The sequence below is a fragment of the Carassius auratus genome, chromosome 20 (assembly GCF_003368295.1).
Source record: "Carassius auratus strain Wakin chromosome 20, ASM336829v1, whole genome shotgun sequence".
Taxonomy (NCBI): domain Eukaryota; kingdom Metazoa; phylum Chordata; class Actinopteri; order Cypriniformes; family Cyprinidae; genus Carassius; species Carassius auratus.
Window position 1 is genome coordinate 15,123,531 of NC_039262.1, and position 20,241 is coordinate 15,143,771.

Here is a 20,241-nt window from a genome sequence, read left to right on the forward strand (position 1 = left end):
TTGGTCATCCTTTTACAATTTTAACACACTCTGTTAGCTTAGACAATTTAGACGTTTCATCTGGTCTCATTGAGATATATAGCTGAGTATCATCAGCATAACAGTGGAAGCTAATTCCGTATTTTCTAATAATATTACCAAGGGGCAACATGTACAGTATATTGAAAATAGAAGGGGACCTAGGACGGATCCTTGTGGCACTCCATATTTTACTGATGATAAATGAGATGACTCCCCATTTAAGTAAACAAAATGGTAGCGATCGGACAGGTAGGATCTTAACCAACTTAGAGCCTGCCCTTGAATACCTGTATAGTTTTGTAATCGATCTATGAGTATGTCATGATCTATGGTGTCGAATGCAGCACTAAGATCAAGTAAGACTAGAAATGAGATGCAGCCTTGATCTGACGCAAGGAGCAGGTCATTTGTAATTTTAAAAAGTGCAGTTTCTGTGCTATGGTGGGGCCTGAAACCTGACTGAAATTCTTCATACAGATCTTTTTGTGCAGGAAGGTGCTAAATTGAGAAGACACAACTTTTTCTAACATTTTAGACATAAATGGAAGATTTGAAATGGGCCTATAATTTACCAGTTCACTAGGAGCTAGTTTTGGTTTCTTAATAAGAGGCTTGATAACCGCCAGCTTGAATGGTTTTGAGACGTGACCTAAAGATAACAACGAGTTAATAATATCGAGAAGCTCTTCTTCGGCTACAGGTAACAGCTCTTTCAGTAATTTAGTGGGTACAGGATCTGATAAACATGTTGTTGGTTTAGATACAGTGATAAGTTTATTTAGCTCTTCCTGTCCTATGGTTGCACTGCAGTTTATCTTTGGGTGCGATGGATAAAACTGAAGTGTTAGACGCTGTAGAATCTACATTCGCTATTGTATTTCTAATATGATCTATTTTATCAGTGAAGAAATTCATAAAGTCATTACTATTAAATGTTGGTGGAATATTTGAATCAGGTGGCGTCTGGTAATTTGTTAACTTAGCCACTGTGCTAAATAAAAACCTTGGATTGTTTTGGTTTTCTATGAGTTTGTGGATATGCTCTGCCCAAGCAGTTTTTAGAGCCTGTCTATAGCTGGACATACTTCAAGTTAGTTTTTCTCCATTAGCGTTCAAGACTTTGAGTTACTTTCTTGAGAGAGTGAGTATTACTGTTATACCATGGCACAGTACGTTTTTCTCTAACCTTTTTAAATTTGAATGGGGGAACAGCTTCTAATGTATTAGAGAAAATAGTGCTCATGTTGTCAGTCATTTCGTCTAATTCATGTGTATTTTTGGGTACAGATAGCAGTTGAGATAGATCAGGCAGGTTATTTGCTAATCTTTCTTTGGTGGCTGAAACAATAGTTCTGCCCAGACGGTATCGCTGCGACATATAGTTAATATCAGTGATACGCAGCATGCACGATACAAGGAAATGGTCTGTAATATCATTACTTTGAGGTACAATATCTATAGCAGTAAGATCGATTCCATGAGATATAATTAAATCTAGTGTATGATTAAAACGATGAGTGGGCCCGATGACATTTTGCTTGACTCCAAAAGAGTTTATTAGGTCAGTAAACGCAAGTCCTAATGCATCATTTGTATCATCAACGTGAATATTAAAATCTCCCATGATTAGCACCTTATCAACTATAACTAGAAGGTCTGAGAGGAAATCTGTACATTCTTTTAGGAATTCTATATACGGCCCTGGTGGTCTATACACAGTAGCCATAGCAAGAGATACATTAGATTTCTTTTGCATGTCTGACAGTGTAACATTTAGCCGAAGTATTTCGAATGAGTTAAACTTGTATCCTGTTTTCTGGGTAACATTGAGAATATCACTATATATTGTTGCAACACCTCCGCCACGACCAGACGAAATTTATATGAAGAATATTTCAGCTGGTCTAAAAAAAAAATCAGCATTAACACATATACATATTGAAAACAGACAAAACAAACACAGGCCTGATGTTCTAAAAAAGGAAACACGAAGAAAACGAGCCTTGCCCAAATACCCACACGCACCTGACCACTTCTATGACATAAGCTATTTCCTGTATCTGGTTCAAGCAGAGGTGTAGAAGTACTCACAATTTTTCTCAAGTGAAAGTACAGATACTTAGCACATTTTTTATCTGGCCAAAAACATACTTCAATAAAATCTAGGGCACTGCGCATTGGCGGTTGTAAGATTTGGACAGTCTTGTGCACATTCTTCCTGTCGGGGGCACGCGGCCTCAAGTGGCAAAAAAAAAAAAGTAGGTGTGGGTGTTTGGACAAGGCAATAAAGATTAAACCGAACAGCATACTATGAACATTGCCATGAAATGTCTGTGTGTACGGATTTCTAGTAAACGAAAAGTGATCATTATTAATTATTATTAATTATTTTTTTTTCATGATCCCACATTGTTGTAGAAAGACATCTCCACCTTTTCTGGGCACCTTAGTCTATATGAAATTTGTAAGAGTTGTAATTTCATAACCTGATACAAAGGTTTAGAATCTTTAAATACATATTTTTTTTACTATTATTATCAAATGATATTTTTGGATTTAGCTAATAATTTAAAAAGACAATATATAAACATAATGAAATTAAAATGCATTTTGATGAAAAAAAAGAAGTACAAATCAAATAAAATGCATTTTGTTGCAATAAATTGTGCAAAATTGTCTATTTTTGAGACAGGTTTGTACCTGGACAAGTCTTGGGCTGGATCTGGACCTAGTCTTGGTGTTTATAAGAAATATACACTATACCAAGAAAAAGTTTGGGCTTTGTAATTGATTTAATTTTTTTATTGATTTCTTTTTGGAAGAAGTTTAATTTGCTCATCAACTATTTCATCAAAAAATACTGTGAAACATTACCATTTTTAATGAAATTGTGATAATTTGAATATATTTTAAAATGGCGTTTTCTTTTTCTCTTGTGTTTTAAAGCTGTATTTTCAGCATCATTACTGCAGTCTTCTGTGTCACATGATCCTTCAGAAATCAGTCTTATATGCTGATTTGCTGCTCAGGAAACATTTCTTGCCATTAGTAATGTAAAAAAACAGTTGTGCTGCTTAATATTTCTGTGAAAACCTTTTTTTTTTTTCAAGATTCTCTGACATATTTTTTGTAACATTATAAATGTCTTGCAAATGAACTGAAAGTAAGTGTGAATTTGGTAGCGCCAACTTAAAAATGTATAATGGGATGTCAAATCTACTATATTGGTTCATAAATATGACACTTTGACTTCAGTTTCTAAACGTGTTTTCTACTGTTTTTCATTAATACGAGTTTATAGATTTTTTCTGGAAACCATTAATGGCTTCACAAATAGCTCTGAATTTAAGATGTATAGAGTACACACAACGATTCTAGAAGAACCAAAACTTGTGGAAATCCAATGAAAAAGGTTATGTGATGCACAGTTTACATCATGGTTCAAAACGACACAGTGTGGGAACTTCCTGGCTCATTCTGCGGCTGTGCACTCGTTTGTGGTTATTAATCTGCCTCCACTTACAGAAACTGTGAGTTTACCCTGTAATTGTGTCAAATTCTGTACTGTTGAAACAACTTTCACAGCTTTTATCTTCTTCATATCTACAGTCAGATATTTACCAGAAAACCGGTATGCTAATATAAACAGTATTACTGTTATAAACAGTTCAGTATCATATTATTTTTAAACTAAAATAAAAAGAGTGTCAGAAATTTTAAAAATTTCATACACGTGCTAACATAAAGATGTGAGTGGTGAAATAGTACGCTCTTCACGTCAGCCACCAGTAAAAGCCTTCCTTTAGAAATGTTCAGCTGTAGAGTTGGCAGTTTGATCATACAGAACAGATGCATTTGTGAAAGAATCACTCTGAATGACTCGCTCCACTGGTTCTTTGAATTGTTCAATGGCTGTGAGGATCTCATTCCTGTTTGTTCAGGATTAACTCCATATTAAGCAGCTTTCTAGTGTTTTTTGTGTAAGACTGTCAATGAAAGAGCTCTGACACACATCTGCCCACCACTGCCTCGTGTCACTCTTTCCAACTGTCAGTTTTTCCATCTGATTGCTGAAAAAATAAAATAAAGAAAATAAAAAATATTACTTCACACAAGCACAATATTGCATTGCAACAGATGAAGTGACCTGTAGAAGACACTGATAAATTACTGTAAGATGTTTCTCAAGATTTCTCCTCAAACGTACGCATGCAACAATGTGATTCATTCAGAAAATGACTCAAGAGCAGAGGCTCACTTCCTCTTACCGTGTAATTGAGGAGTTCCTGGACCTTCCTGTATTCAGACGAGTCTGGTTCCAGCTTCTCTCTGTACACAACAAGCTGCTGCCGGTCCTTCAGGTCTCTGTATGTCTGAATGAGCAAAACAAATGAGAAACTGAGAAACACTGGCAGAGTGACTGGAGAATGAACTCACATTGATGACGATGTCATGACATTTCTATTTCAGAGCCACGCTGAGCTTGAGCTCTGGGTCATCGATGAGGTTCACGTACTCCTGCAGCACCTGCAGATCATGGGACAAGCACGTGTGAGGAGAATGAGCAGGTTTATTACATCATGGAAACTGGTGTATGTTTACAGGTGCGCTGTTCTTCTGCAGAATGTCCACCACTCTGTGAAAGCCAATGAGATCTTTTCTTGGTGTATCCTAGCCAGTTCTTGGTGTTGAACAGACTATCCACATCAAACCAGGATTTCAACGTGAGAATATACTGCTTTTCTGAAATCTTCCAACATGCAAACGTGAATGGTTTAGAAACTCTTTCCCATAGACTGTCATTACAAACCTGCACACATGCTGTGTAGACACTACTGGTCTAGACACACTTGAATGAATTTGTGTTTCTAATGACTGATGTAGGTGTTTGCACGCAAATATGAAAACTACATGATAAAAGTTATAATCAAGATGAATTTGAAGAATCCAAAATATATGATAGTCCTGTCAGTTGACAATTCCCACATTTCTATTTGTGTTATTATATAGTTTTGATAATTTTATTATTGAAAGAAGTAATATTACAGAATGAGCAAGTGTGTCCAGACTTTTCATGGTGCTTTCATATATATATATATATATATATATATATATATATATATATATATATATATATATATATATATATATATATATAAATAAAATATTTTAATAATATTACTACAATATACATGCATTTTAAATATACAGTGTACACAACAATTGTATGAATTGATTGACAGACCCTAGAATTAGGATATTTTCTTCAGAAAGTCAGTTTTTCATGTCTGATTGAGTACTTAGTCTTGAGGCCTGCTTCACACATCCTGTGGTTGTGCCACACATTCATCTCAGCACTCATAATAAAAGATTTTGAAATTCACACTGCACATGTGAGAGGCGATGCACTGTGTCCCAGATGCAACAAGTCACGTGTCTGAGCTCAGCTTATTGCCAAATATTATAAACAGCAGAAAACACAGTGAAAATTTTCCATTGTTAGAAAAAAAAAATTATAGTCAGTAAACCAGTACATTTTATTATCTACCGAGTGATTAAAACAATCTTTCAATGCAGTAACCTAGAAATCACATTATTTCCTGCACTACACACTACACATCAAGAGTAAAGACCTTGCCTTCTAACAAAATCATATTCACATTATACAGCTGACCGATACAAACTGAAACTCACTTGTTCATGTATGCTATTGAGCTGTAAGAATAAAGTGAGAACAACCTTTGTTTTTTGTTTCATAATAAAGGAAACATCTGCCATGTAACCCAGTTTGAGAGAAGCCCCTCTGTACCAGACCACCCTCAGGAAAGAGGAAGAGGAAGAGTGCGGAGGTGCAGAGGAACAGCATGGTAAGGTGACGAAGAAATCAGCAACCTTTGTGTCATTTTTTGATGTTTAAACAATCTTTGTTTAATATACAGAGAAAAGAAGTCTTTTTCCTTAAGGTGAAATTTGGGATGGGGTCTGGCAATATGTTTCCAATTCCATTTGCTAGCAGTACATAAATTATTGTTCTCCGTTATATTACATATTTTTATTATTTAGTTGTAGAAGATTACAGTGCTACATTAACCAGTAAAGTATTTCAGTTATGCATATACTTACACTTCGAATCAAAGGTTTTCCACACCTTTTGGTTTTCATATTCTCAAAAAACAAACTAAAGCGTCTTGTTCTTTTTTTTTCGGTGATCACTACATCATTTTCATACTTTTATTCAGGGGCACAACTGCAAGTTTGCCGAGGGGTATGCAAGATCAGTATTGGCGCACCTCTGAGTTCTAGTAGCATTTAATAAATCACCAACAAACTCATCAGGAGTGAAAAAAGTGCAAAGGTTTTATATATATATATAAGTACTAGACAGTTTTAGGGCCTAAAACCCTGTGTAAGCACAGTTTCTAGTGCGGTTTATTTAGGAAGTGAACATTTAGATAAAAATGTTACATTACATTATGTTTAATAATTAAGCTTTTGATTATTTATAACGTTTAATTGAAGATTTTCACAGAATGATTTCGGAAAATGGCGCCCCCTCTATATATATATATATATATATATATATATATATATATATAAATATATATATATATATATATATATATATATATATATATATATATATATACTGCATACCCCGTTTTTGCAGCAATGCTTTTATTAGTGCTCTTTCATAATTATTCTAAAATGTGGTAAACATTAGTAAACATTAAACCAGTAAACATTAGTAACATTAGTTAGACTCCCTCACCTCCATGATTATTTGTCTCTCGAGGAGTGTATAGTCAGTGATCTTGAACATGAGAGGCATCATCTTGTGAGAAAGGAAGGCTGAGAACAAACAGAGAGGTCATTAAAGGTCAGCAGCAGATGATTCTGAACTCTCTACTGAATTCCTCTGAAAGATCTGAGGGAACTTTTGAGGAAGTCTCTTCTTCGGCCTTCATCTTTAATATTCAAGTGTTCTTTGTATTGCATCAACTATTTAAAATACAGAAGAAGCCAGTTTAGCATATGTGTGATCAAACAGAAACATTACTACAACTTACAGATTAAAAACAATTGGTAATCTTTTGCATTAACGTTCCACCAGTTAACATTAGTTAACTACTTTAGTTCAAGTGAAAACAATGAAAAATACTTTTAAAGCATTTATTAATCTTGGTAAATGTTAATTCCAACATTTACTAACACGTTACTGAAATCAAAAGCTGCATCTGCTAATATTAATGAATCTGAGCCAACATGAACAGTTGAATTTTATTAACATTAACGAAGATGCATAAATACTATAACTAACCTATTTTTTGTAAATCTAATTATCGTAATGTGTTACCAAATTTTTTTTTTTTTTACTACAAATGTTCAACATCCTCTCTTTTCACTTTCATTTAAGCAGAAAGCTGAAAAGTGTTCATTTGGTAAAGGCTAAGTGAAAATAAAACATTTTCTTAGCGGTAGATACAATTTACAAATGTAATGTTATCTTAATCTACTTTTTTTTTTATGTAGATGAAAAATGTTTGGAACGTCGGTTACAGGTTTACTGTTCACAAGAAAAAATATGGTACTGCTGGACACGTGAACCAGCAAATAGGAAGTGTTTGCATTTCTTTTTGTTAATTCTGGGCTCTCCCCTCCTCTTTTAGAAAGCACTCATGAATTGGGAGGTGCATTTTGTTGGAGCAAGACAAATGTAGTCATATGACCTGGAGATGACATTGCTATAGAGGGTTAATATATATGGTCATGTGTGCACCAGCTGTGAGTATAATGACAGTTGAGTGTCTAAGTGCATTTAGTACCTACCGCCATATCTTCTGTCCTGCCAAGAGCCCTAAAATATAGTCAGGTGACCAACGTGATAAAGACAGTTATTCAAATGAAACACACACAAGCCAACTCTTCAAATCAAATAAGCAATGCTAATATATGGAGAGATGCCAACCGCCTTCAAACAAAGAGACCGTAGACAACTATTTTAACATGTTTTCACTAAAAGAGGAAGTTATATATATATAAATAAACAGCAAACTTACTTCAGCAACTCAACCAAAAGCTTTTGTTGTCCCATTTCTTTTAAATAATGCACGCAATGATGCAAAGCCACATCTCTCGCCATTAACTCTCGAAAGAGAATTTCTGCAAAAATAAAAATACTTTCTAAAAAATATTGTACTTATTGTGAAAACAAGAGAAGGAGAAGGAACTGGTGAGCAATGACAGATCACAGTAAATCTCACTTTTTTAAATATATCAAGACCTGCAGTAGGAAAATGTTAAATGTCAGTTAGTAAGCACAAGCTGTTCCTACTGATATGAACCCTCATAAAGTCATAGCAGTGGCTCAATATAGGGTGTGAGAGAGATGTGCGGCTCACAGCAGTTATGAGGGTGCCATCATAAACTGCCACGGCTTCATCTAGCAGCAGAAGTTTTCTAGAGAACAAAACCTGTGAAAGAATCATTTTAATTAGATGAGAAAAGCATATTTTACCATTTACAGCCATTCAAATGTAGCCATATATTATGACGGAATCCTTTTTGTAAGCAAAATAAAATTATGTGACTGATATTTTGCTATATGACAGCAGATATATTTTAAAAATATAAAATGAAAAAGAAAGGGGCCTGCACCTACTGAAACTGAGAATTAACTAAATGGCTTTATTCAAAGATATTAGATCTCCTGACTTCACCTTTACACTGACCTTCTAGTGTTGTACATCTTGTATTTACAGTATCAGTACTCTCTATATAAAGCTCTTTGCTGCCCCCTACCCGTCCTTTCTGCATTCTTCTCAGGTCACTGACAAGATCCTATGGCATTTAGAAAACAAATAAATAGAAAAAATCTTAAATTACACAGTGGAAACTTTTGGCCAAACACACACACTATCATTCAAAAGTCTGGGCTCAGGAAGTTTATTTTTCTGGGAGAAAATACTTTAATTCACCAAGGATGCATGCAGCTGATAAAAGTGCAATTAAATAATTTTATAATGTTGTACTGTCAAATAAATGCAGTTCTTTTGAACATTCTATACATCAAAGCTTTCTGAATTTTTATTTTTATTTTTTAACTAAGCAGCACACTGTTTTTAACATTGATAATGATAAATGCTCCTTAACAACCAAATCAGGACATTACACTGATTGGATGGATCATGTGACACTGGATACTGGAGTAATGATGCTGAAAATTCAGCTTTGCCATGCCACACAAAACAGTTATTTTAAATAGTAAAAATATTTCACAATATTACTATTCTACTGTACTTTTGCTAAAAAAAAAAAAAAGATTTGAAGAACAAACACATTTAGTCATTTAGCAGATGCTTTCCAAAGTGACTTACAAATGAGGACAATGGTAGCAATCAAAATCAACAAAAGAGCAATGATATGAAAGTGCTATATCAAGTCAACGCAGTACACATAGCAAGGTTTTTTGTTGTTATGTTTTTTTTATTATATAATACATAAAAAATGTAATCAGTATAATAGATAAAGAATAGAGCAGGTTAGTGTTAGAGGTAAATTTGTCTTTTGAAAACATTTTCAGTCATGGGACATTTTTCAAATCAAAGTAAGTGTATGAGTCTCACTAGCGTTTAACAGGCTGGTGTTCTGTGTCTTTCTTCAACATTAGAAATCTTATCCCCAGATGTTTGAATAGTGGCCAATGTGTGTTACCTGTCCATCTGACTTGGGCTTTCTCAACTCAGGTGCATATGTTCTAACAGATGTGTCACTAAAAGCTAGAAAACGGTGAACAAAACACACTTCAATCAAACACGTGAGAAGCATAAATCATTCTAAATGACTTGGACTAACACTCGGAGAAGGACTGGAAACTCTTTGCTGAAGGAATATAAACAGAGTCAGATTGGTGAGTCTAATATGACTGAACTAAAACATACACAAACTCTTCACTGTAGATTACCTTTAAACAGGGAGCTCAGGGAGTATCCAGACCCTGTTTAGACAATGACAGAGAGGTGTCTATTTTGGGAAAGCTCAGCTCGCTGCCTGAGCGGATACTGGAGGCGGTTTCCTTCACCGACCAAGAGATGCCTACACACAAACAAAAACTGATGAGCATCCAGATGAAGGACAGGCAGTAAAGACAGAGAGAGAGAGAGAGAGAGAGAGAGAGAGAGAGAGAGAGAGAGAGAGAGAGAGGAAAGGACTGCATACTTCCAGCAGGTTCCCCACTCCAGCTGACTCTCTCATCATCATCTTCATTATCATTCACCAGGATGCTGTTCACAGCCCGCTTCGACTCTTTCAGCTGGGAAATTAAACTGAGCGCCACAGAGTGGTTCTAGAGAAAATGGCCAGACAATGTGAGATATATATAATAAATATTATACAAAGAATATCGACTGTAAGAATAGGTCTCTAATCTTTCCTTTCTTACTATATAGTGTACATAAAGAAGGTTTAAAATCAGACCTCTGTGAGAGTTTTTCTTTGCCAACGTCTCCTTTAATTTAGACAGTTTAATATACTTCCTTTTATTTACTATTTTCTTTGAAGCTCCCACTTAAAAACATAGAAAAAAAAAAAAACCTGACGTGATTTAAAGAAAAAAAAAAAAAACGTCCCTTATGTTCGAATACAATGTTATTCTCCACTGTCACACTCCTGTCATACTCATCCTCCTCCGGTTTGGCCCGTGACTTCTGAAAAACATAAACGATTTAGACTGATCCCTCAGTGTGATCCATCTGACCAGATCCCTCGGATCCAGGACACTTCTTTTAGGTGAATCTTTATCTACTAATGTGCTGCTGTCATCTTAAACTGCCACTATGGCATTTGAGATTCGCTAAGATTGTCATTTGTAAGAAGTATATATTTCATATGCATTGATTTTATTTTGCTACTTGGACCATGACAAACAAAAACAGCAATAACGTTACTATGGAAATACTACAGGGGAAATCGTCCCATGAAACGTCAGAGTTCTTTTCTACCAACTTACTTCCTGTTTTTAACATGTCGCCAAAATAAAAGTCCTACAAACGTGATATTTCTTTCCTGTTGTATTTTAGATGTGTTATATAGTAATACTAGTATGCATACAAATAGCGAGTTGGTTACATGATAAGTTTTAAAACTAAAGTAAAAACGCAACTTCATGAACAAATATGGTCTATTACATTACACACCATTTTACAGGTATTGTTGCCTGTTTTCTGTCAGCAATTCATGCTCTGTCTTTAAAATTAAATCATTATTCTTTATTTTTAAGTTAATATTTATATAATTTTAAATATACAACTGTATATACGTTATGTGGCACTCCACATTATTTTCCACCCTCTGCATCTGTCTCTATTTTGTATATTCAAATCTAATCTTAATTAAGTATTGTATAGCATTAGATGTTAGTAATTAACTAGACTTTGTATTTGCAGTTAAACTCATACCAATGCATCAAATAGTCATATACTCAAATTCTTGACCAATAATAAAAAGTTATAGCAGTTAGAAAATAAACAGAAGCAGCGTTTTGCATTCTTTAAGAGTTTTTTTAAAACTCTTAATCATTCTCAAATGACTACTTACACAAATTACTTGTATTTAGAATAGAAACTGTCCAAAAATGCAATTGAACAAAGATTTATGAAACCGTTCAGACCACTTAAATCTAACAATGAATAATAATAATAAATAAAAAAAACTGCCAAAAGAAAATTTAAAAAACACAAGTATTTAGCCTTAAGTGTCAGCATTTTCAGTAGTTATACCCCTTAGAAAGTATACACAGCTAATATATTTATATGTATTAATTTAAACTCAATGTCAAAAAAAAAAAAAAAACTTTCCATGTAGATATAAAAGAGCATTTTCCCAAAACACACAAATTCAACAAAAAAGCACAACAGGTACTCTTTTATTGTTCAAATTTATGTGGCTAACAAGTCAATAATTACAAAGATTTTAACCTGTGACTTTTTTTTTCTTTTAAAGTAAAAGCAGTAGTGTTCCGAGGATAAACTTTTGTCTGATGAAGCGGACAAGTGAAGTATGGGGGAGAAAAAGGAGGTACAGGAAAAACCATTCACGCAGAATTATTTCCTCAGACTAAAAACGTGTGCAAGTGTCTTACAGTGTTTCAGAAAGGTCGGGGGGAAACATAATACATTACTGTCAGCCTGGTCTAAACCACTGAAATACTTTAGCGGACAGTTTATGACTGAAACGACAGTTGGCACTGAAGGCACACTCGAGTGATAATGGATATGCCGGCCATGCCTGCGGATCTTAAGCATGTCAACAAACAAACTCACATCAGAGTCCCACAAGGCTGCTCGCATGTGTCAAACATCAGAAACCAGAATCAGAGCATGGCTATGGTGATAACCTTATAACATATATAGATTTTCTTAGCTTTCATTTTTAAATAGAGCACACAACGCAGCAGCAGCAGCAGCAGCATCTTAAGAGGAACTACTGAAATCCTATGAATAGTTGTAGCTGTGTGCCGTTCTCCTTTGTATTTTTATTAAAACACTTATCTATATGTAGTCTTCCTTTGTGTTGCTGTCTTTTTTGTGATAAGATGAACTAGATATCTTTGTGGGGAACATCTAAGTTAAAACATGAATATTATAAAGGCTGGTTTAAATGCAGAACTTAAGAGAGAAAGAGAAATTACATAATAAAAGTGCCCTCTGGTTTGGCTTTAAACCCCCGAAAGTCTCACATCACCGATATATTGCTCATATGAGACGTCTTCACCGGTCCGTGATGAATCGTGTTACTGGTCCAAGAATGTTCTGTATGTTCTCTATATGTTCAAAGTTCTATATCGTCTTCGGTTTCGTTCTTCGGACCCCTTGATGAGTGTTCCTGATAATATACATTTAAAATCAGCATGAGAAGTCTCTTTTCCCATCAATTCAGTACTTTGAAGGGTTGCTAAGAATCCAGAAGCAATTCTGACACAGCAGATGTAATGCATGTTCATTTACTAAAGTAAATATTAATAATTAAAAAAAAAAAAAACTTGCAGGAGCATGGCATGATATTCGGATTTAAAATAAAATAAAAGTCCATCATACTGCTAATCTGACCCAGTTAGTGTAATACCATAACATCTCCACCAGGGGACAGGCTTTTATCTTGTTTTTTGTTTTCTTTTGGTGGCTCGCCCGTGCCGGTCAGCACACACCCTGCACGATGCTCTTGTGGCGATCGAGGTGTCGACCCATAAGCAGGATTTTGGGTAAACCTTTGGCTCTGGTGGTGGATGAGCAGGTGACTTTTTGTAAGAGTCTTGGCACTTCTTATTGAGTTCTAGCAGAGCGGATGGATATGGGAGGGTGTGTCTAAGGTGTGCGCGGGGTGAAAAGAAAGGGAGCTGTCCGTTTTCAGCCGTCCAGGGATTGATCCAGGCTGTCCAGAGTGAGCTGACTGCGGTGGGGAGAGTTGGGGCTCGGGGGGCTGCTGGGGTTCGAGCTGTTGGAGGGGGTGGAATGTTTGGTCGAATCAGAGTCGGGCTGCAAGGATAAAAAAAGAAACAATTAACAGATCATTTGCTTGTTGCACATCATTTTGCACAGTATAAATACATTTGGGCCCAAGTGAATGTTTACAACAGTATTATAGTTAAAACTAAACTGAAATAAAAATTTTATATTGTAAATATTACTGAAAAACTTAGTTTTTAGAAATAGTAAAGCTGAATACTAAGGTAAATACAAAAAATGAGAAGCATATAAAATTATTACATTTTAAACTAAAATTAAGTTTTAGTATTAATATTACTAAAACTGAAAATTTAAAAAGTTACATTAAATAAACATTATATATTAAAATGAACACTAAAAAAACTAAGAAAAGCTCATTTAAAATATTAATACATACAATAATATCATATAAATAAAAAATGAAAGCTAAATAGAAAAATGAAAAACATTAAGCACAAAGTTACCAAATCTTATACCAAACTTCAAATGAAAAAATCTTATAATAGTATAATAAAAAATAACTAGAACATACAATTACTAATGTTATATTAAAATGAAAACTGATATAATTTATACATATTAATAAATGATATCATATACTATGAAATACTAAAATAATAATTTTTATACAACTGAAGTAGCAGGTTTTACTGTGAGATCTGGGGCAGTTCTTACAGACCACAAAATCAGGACACAAGAAAACTCACTGAGCAGCCAAAAGCACCTCAAACCTCCTTAAACCATCCATCATGCACCTCGAGCAGCTTTCAAAATGTGGGGTGAATGAAATAAAAGCATATTTGACATCCCGGGGGAGGTCATTAAGGTATATGATGGATGTATTTACCTCTCTCTCAAAGTCTTGATCTTGATCAGAAATACTGCGAGATGACCCTGCTCCTCCAAAATCCCCTCCTCCTTAAATAAGAAATACATTTCAGGCATTTTGACAGTTTTAGGTGTGTATCAGCTTGTCTGCGTGTACAAGGAGCGGCACCCACCTGAGGCAGTGCGGGTGATGTGGGTCTTACTCCTCTGTTGCCGTGAGATGCTGGACAGAGGCCGGGGCTTGTCTTTAGACAGGTCGTCCTGAGAAGAGGGCATCACACTCTACAGCACAGGAACAAGAAGTCAGACACATATAGAGCACAACAGCTGTGTAATAAGAGGCATGTACACACGAGTTTCTTTTAAACTATTGTTTGAACAAACATTTGGTTTGGGTAATATGTTTCATGCACAAATTATTCATTTATTTGCTTGGTATAAACCTGAGAATACACAACAATACGTCTTTCTTTTCCAAGGAATGTTTTGGATTAATTACATGTCAACCTCAATCAACAGCATTTTAAAGCATTATTTGGAATAGAGATGTCACAATATACTGGTATTGACAATGATCGTGAAGTAAAAAAAAATAATAATAATATATGTATGAGAGTATCACGCAAATAACACACCCGAGAGAAAAAAAAAAAGGACAATGATAAAGTGATTATTGTTAACCTCAAGTAATTTATTAATTTAAATGGGATAAAATACAAATAAAAAATGTGATGTACGAGTTAAAGTACTAAAATGACTACATAAAATTGAAATTTAAAAAGTAAATAAATATAAAAAAACTAAAACAAGTAAAATGACAAAAGCACAAAATTACTAAAATCTCAAATAAAATGATAAATGAAATTTAAAGTATACAAATAAACACAAATTAAACAATATGAATAAATGTGGTAGTATATAGTATATGAACAAAACTAAAATAACACTGTACACACACAATTATGGTTCTCCGCCTCCCTATAATCTTTTGTGTGTGTGTGTGTGTGTGTGTAATTCAGTCAAAAAAAGAAAAAACTAAAGAGTTAGAAATTAATTTTCTGAAATTTTCAATAGATATAATATATAGTTACTGTAAATTATTTTAAACAAAAGAAATGTGTAGTGAAACTCTGATATTGTGACAGCCCTAATATCACACTAGTCTCATGCTGAAGTATGAAGTTTCAGTTTAGTGGCGTATATTTTCATGTTTATTATCATGCCTTACTTTCATGGAAAGAGCCTTGCTAGTTTACTTCAACAGTGTTTGACATTACAACAAGCATAAAATTCAAATCACAACACACAAACATTAGTAAAACTGTTGATGTTACTTGTTTAACATTAAACACTGCATTTATTTTAATATGATCATTTATTTTCAAACAGATTTTAAAAGTTCACCCGAAAATGAGAATTCTGTCATCATTTACATGCCCTCATGTTGTTCCAAACCTGTACGAGATTATTTCTTCTGTTAAAGAGGACAACACAACAGACAATATTTTGACCAATGTAAAGAACAGTCCAATTGGACTTCCAAACTTTTTTTGTTTCTACTAAGGAAGAAAATGGCTACGGCTAAATGATGACACAATTTTCATTCATTCAGTTCATTAATCATTCATTAAATCATTCATTAATATGTTCATCCCCCCCCCCCCTCCACCCAAAAAAAAAAAAAAAAAAAAAAAAAAAGAGTCACTTCACTCAAGCATGAACAAAGAGTTCAGCAGGACAGGGATGGTATAACACAGGGAGGAAAGGAAGTGGAGGGCCTGGAGGGTGTGGTGGGGGAGGGATGGGGAACGGGGAGGAAGTGGGGTGGGGTGTTGCGAGCCTACCCTTCCCAGGGAGGATGTGGAAGGAGAGGAGGAGGAAGAGGAGAACTGAAGTAGGCTCTGCTGGGAGGAAGGCTCTTTCTGCAGATAGAGCCCGGCAGAGACGGGACTCATGTGATAGACGTGCTCAAAGTTGATCGGAGGGGAGATCAGGGCATGGTGGCGAGAGGATGAGGGGGAGGGAGTCTCGCTCTGCTGCTGCCACGACCAGAGGACAGAGCGAATCCACAACCAGAGCGAAAACAGAAGGAGCGACGGGAAGAGGAAAGAGAGACAGAGAAAAGGGTGTGAGGGTGGAAGAGTGGAGCTGGCTGGCTTTGAAGAAGAAGAAACATGCAGAAAGAAGGGAAAGACTTGGCGCTGTGCAGTAAAATGAAAGAAAAGGATGTTAGGATGAGTAATAAAGTCCCGGGAGTCAATCAGTTATTGGAGAGTCCAAACAACACTTCCATAAACCATCCCAAACCCGCATTCAAGACCCAATCTGATTTTAATATCACTCAAGTTGTCAGACTCAGGATTTAAACTGCTCATTTAGCATCTCTTATACAAATCTGAGGGACTAGATTGGATTTAGGTGAAGGACTAAATCTAAATCGATCTAGTTTACCTGGTTTTGCCATTTTGTGCAACAACAGCATAACCAATCTTCCTGGAAATTGTGATATTACATCATTTTGAATTTCAAGGTTTTAGGTGTATTATTTGGTCTTAATTAATACTGAATAATTAATACTACTAAATAATGCTTATCTTAATACAGACAGATAGAGAGACAGGCAGACAGATCAATGGAGATAAACAGAGAGATAGACTGACAGATAGAGACAGACAGACAGACAGAGACATACAGAGAGATAGATAGATAGATAGATAGATAGATAGATAGACAAATAGATATAAACATACAGAAAGACAGATAGAGACAGAGATATAGATAGACAGACAGATAGATATAGATAGACAGACAGACATACAGGCAGAGACAGACAAACAGGCAGGCAGGCATATAGATAGATAGAGACAGAGACAAACAGATAGACAGACGATAGATGATAGACAGACTAATAAGAGCTGACTCATAAGACTTTTTTTTTTTTTTAAATCAGGATTTAGATTGTAATCCTGTATGTCTTATGTTTAATATTTATAACTGTTAAAAAAAGAAGCAAATTAAAATGATGTTCTGTTCCACGGTATGTAAAAAATGAAAAAGGTCTGAATAAAAAGCGGTTCTCGGATCCCTTCCCGTAATTAGACCAGTGTTTCTCAAATTTCTTTTAGAGAGTCTTTTAGTGGATACACCTGCTTCAATAACTGGTTTATTAGTAGCAGCTTTGCGACCTGAATTGGATGTTACAGATTAGTCAGATACTTCCAGTGTGTGGACTGAACTGAGGCAGCAGAGTTCAGAAACACAGCCTTTCTGAAACTCAGGGTCAAGGGTCACAATAGGGACACTGCTATTGGCATGATGGGGATTTCAGAAAAAATCTTCAGCTGATGGGTCGTCCCATCCAGATTTTAAAATGGCAACTGTATGTTACCAAGGTAGGGCCCTTAGCTTTTAGCACCAAGTGTGTGTTTACACATTTAGATAATCTCAAAATAGCTGAAGCTAATCTCCCAATGTCCAGCTCTTAGACATTACCAGAGGAAGATCCATGAGGACCTGCATGCCATCGCCTGGGCCCATGTGAGCCACATGGTTGAAGTTAGTGGGGTTGGAGATCAGCTTGGATCTCATTTCAGGATCCTTCAGCATCTCCCTATTGAAGAAAAGGGAAAGGTCGTCACATGGATTAGGAGCAGCGCAGGAGTGCAGCAGTGTGAGAGATCTACTCCTGAAGCCACCTGACCTTCTCTGCTGCAGCCGCTCCTCCTCTGGTACTTTAAAAAGGAACTTCCTCTTGCTGCGGGTCCTAACCATCAGCTTCTTGCTGTTGTCTGAGGTCTCAGGGATGGCCAGATCATAGCCGTCTGTGGAAACAAGAGTGTGAATGAGGTTGAGAAAGATGGTTGTGGCTCAAACTATGGCAGTCCTGGGTTTATGAGCTCTAAAGCCGCTGTTTCTAAACGTACTGAGGAACTTGTTGGCAGCAGGCCTAGAGGAGGTGTGACAAATGAGCTCATTCCAGTTTAGCAAACAAAAGCATCTTTATCAAGAGGGCAATCTGCCAAAGTGGGCAGGAAGTTAATTGTAAATGGACAACAAGGGTGGAGCTGTACATTTCATTACCTGGGCTGATCTCTAATGAGAGTGGTGTTTTGTCTGTGAACAAATCAGAGCTTTTGAACAAATCCTATAAAATGAACCAATCGTGCACTTTCACTTCTGTGTACTGATTCATTCAGTGCTTTTGAACAAATATTAGTGAACAATTAGTCTTTCCTTTCCATCTACTGACTCATATTTAGTGTTTTTAAACTATTCTTATAAATGTGAAACTGATTCTCACTCACTGATTCATTTCGGGTTTTTGAACAAATCCAATAACTGAACTAGAATATCTTATTTACTTCTGTGTACTGACTCGTATACAAGGTTTCTAAATAAATCTTGCAAATAAAATTTTTACCACTATGCACTGATTCAGTGTTACTGAATAAATCTGGTTTATTAACAGTTATTTCTTATTCATTTCTATCTACTGACTCACATCATTTTCATCCATTTCAATCAACTAACCCATATTTAGTGTTTTTAAACAACTCATTCCCACTCATTGATTCATCTGTTGTGTTTTTGAACAAAGCCCATAAGTGAACAAATAGTTCATTTACTTCTATGCACTGACTTGTATACAATGTTTCTAAACAAATCTTGTAAATGAATCAATTCTCATTTATTATTATACACTGATTGAGTGTTACTGAATTAATCTTGTTATTAATTCCTATCTACTGACTCATTTTCAAACAAATCGTATAAATAAATCATTTTGATTCACTCTTATGCACAGATTCTTTCAGTGTTTTTGAATAAATCTGGTCAATAATTAGTCCCCATTCATTTCCTTCTAATGAATCATATTCAGTGTTTTGAAACAAATCTTGTACATGAACAAATTCTCATTTACTTATTCACACCGACTCATTCAGTGTTTTTGAAGAAAAAAATCTTCCAAGTAATAGGACAGTTTTTCACTGAAGGCAGAAAAATAAGCATGTGAGAGGAGAGATATCAAAATATGACTTTAAAAAGAGCATTCAAGAGCGTGCTGTCAAGAAGCACTGAACGCACTGAACAAATACAACCACTTGCTCAGCTTCGAATAAGAACAGCATACGTCAAATAAAAAAAACATGATCCTTAATACTTTTTAAGAGTTATTCAGTCACGAACAGTGTTTTATAAAAAAATTGTTTTTGAGTGAATAATTAAGTGACTCGTAACATTCATAGTTAACTGTCATCACATACTGGCATAATGATGCAATCTGCCGCAAGGGCCACTGAACGAATCATTGAACGAATCATTCTAGTGAACCGATTCAAAATAAATTCAAGTTGCTGAGATGAATCAAAATCTCCACCATTGCTGAGCTCTTAGCATGTAGGGGCTTGTCTGTATATATATTCACATGTGTGCGTCAGTGTCTGTGTAGCTGCAAGGAAGAAATAATCAGTGCGGTTCAGTGTGTGGGAGATGTGTGTGTTCACATGGTGAAGTGTGTGTGGGCTGCGACCAGACCTGAGGAGTTGTTGCTGAAGTAGATGAGACGGGGCTGCTCGGAGCCAAACAGGTTCAGACTGCCCTCTACATTCAGAGGCCGAATCTACAGACACAGGTGATCAGTTTTAATCATTAATACAAACAGTTAAATATGAAACCGCTTTCAGAAACCCTAAAATTATAATCCTTCACTCACTCCTCTTAATGAGATGGTCTGGACCCATTCTGTGGTGTGGACGTCAAACACATCTACTCCATAATCACTGTACAGCGTCAGGTAGTTCGAGTTTGAGCCTGGAAAGAACGAATATGGCTTTGAGATCTCATGTTCATGATCAGAAGAATGCAGCAGGCAAATCATTCAAGATGCTGTTCT

At 35.5% G+C, this 20,241-nt stretch overlaps 1 protein-coding gene and 1 long non-coding RNA gene across 11 annotated transcripts in view; both read right to left on the reverse strand.

Moving 5' to 3' along the window:
- Positions 1-1,847: 1,847 nt before the first annotated feature.
- Positions 1,848-11,275, reverse strand: LOC113037779 (uncharacterized). 7 transcript variants are annotated; one of them, XR_003274673.1, is made up of 9 exons: positions 10,237-11,275; positions 9,983-10,113; positions 9,645-9,797; positions 8,421-8,859; positions 8,079-8,181; positions 7,849-7,876; positions 6,791-6,870; positions 4,290-4,394; positions 1,848-4,091 (listed from the first exon to the last, which is right to left on the reverse strand). It is a non-coding gene; the product is annotated as an uncharacterized LOC113037779 (long non-coding RNA). The 7 variants fall into 7 exon arrangements; XR_003274676.1 differs by adding an exon at positions 4,459-4,657 and having other exon boundaries at positions 6,791-7,020; positions 9,645-10,113; XR_003274674.1 differs by having other exon boundaries at positions 3,029-4,091; positions 9,733-9,797.
- A 637-nt stretch (positions 11,276-11,912) lies between these two features.
- LOC113037741 (serine/threonine-protein kinase MRCK beta-like) overlaps positions 11,913-20,241 on the reverse strand; it is a 70,030-nt gene continuing 61,701 nt past the window's right edge. For 2 of the 4 annotated variants that reach the window (XM_026195084.1, XM_026195085.1), the window contains 8 exons: positions 20,062-20,159; positions 19,884-19,968; positions 18,049-18,169; positions 17,841-17,958; positions 16,193-16,384; positions 14,522-14,630; positions 14,368-14,438; positions 11,913-13,550 (listed from right to left, as the gene is read on the reverse strand). In XM_026195084.1, coding sequence (XP_026050869.1) covers positions 13,422-13,550; positions 14,368-14,438; positions 14,522-14,630; positions 16,193-16,384; positions 17,841-17,958; positions 18,049-18,169; positions 19,884-19,968; positions 20,062-20,159 — 923 coding nt within the window. In that variant the 3' untranslated portion in view covers positions 11,913-13,421. The remainder of the gene's footprint in view (positions 13,551-14,367; positions 14,439-14,521; positions 14,631-16,192; positions 16,385-17,840; positions 17,959-18,048; positions 18,170-19,883; positions 19,969-20,061; positions 20,160-20,241) is intronic. The other 2 variants (XM_026195086.1, XM_026195087.1) reach the window with 1 other exon arrangement.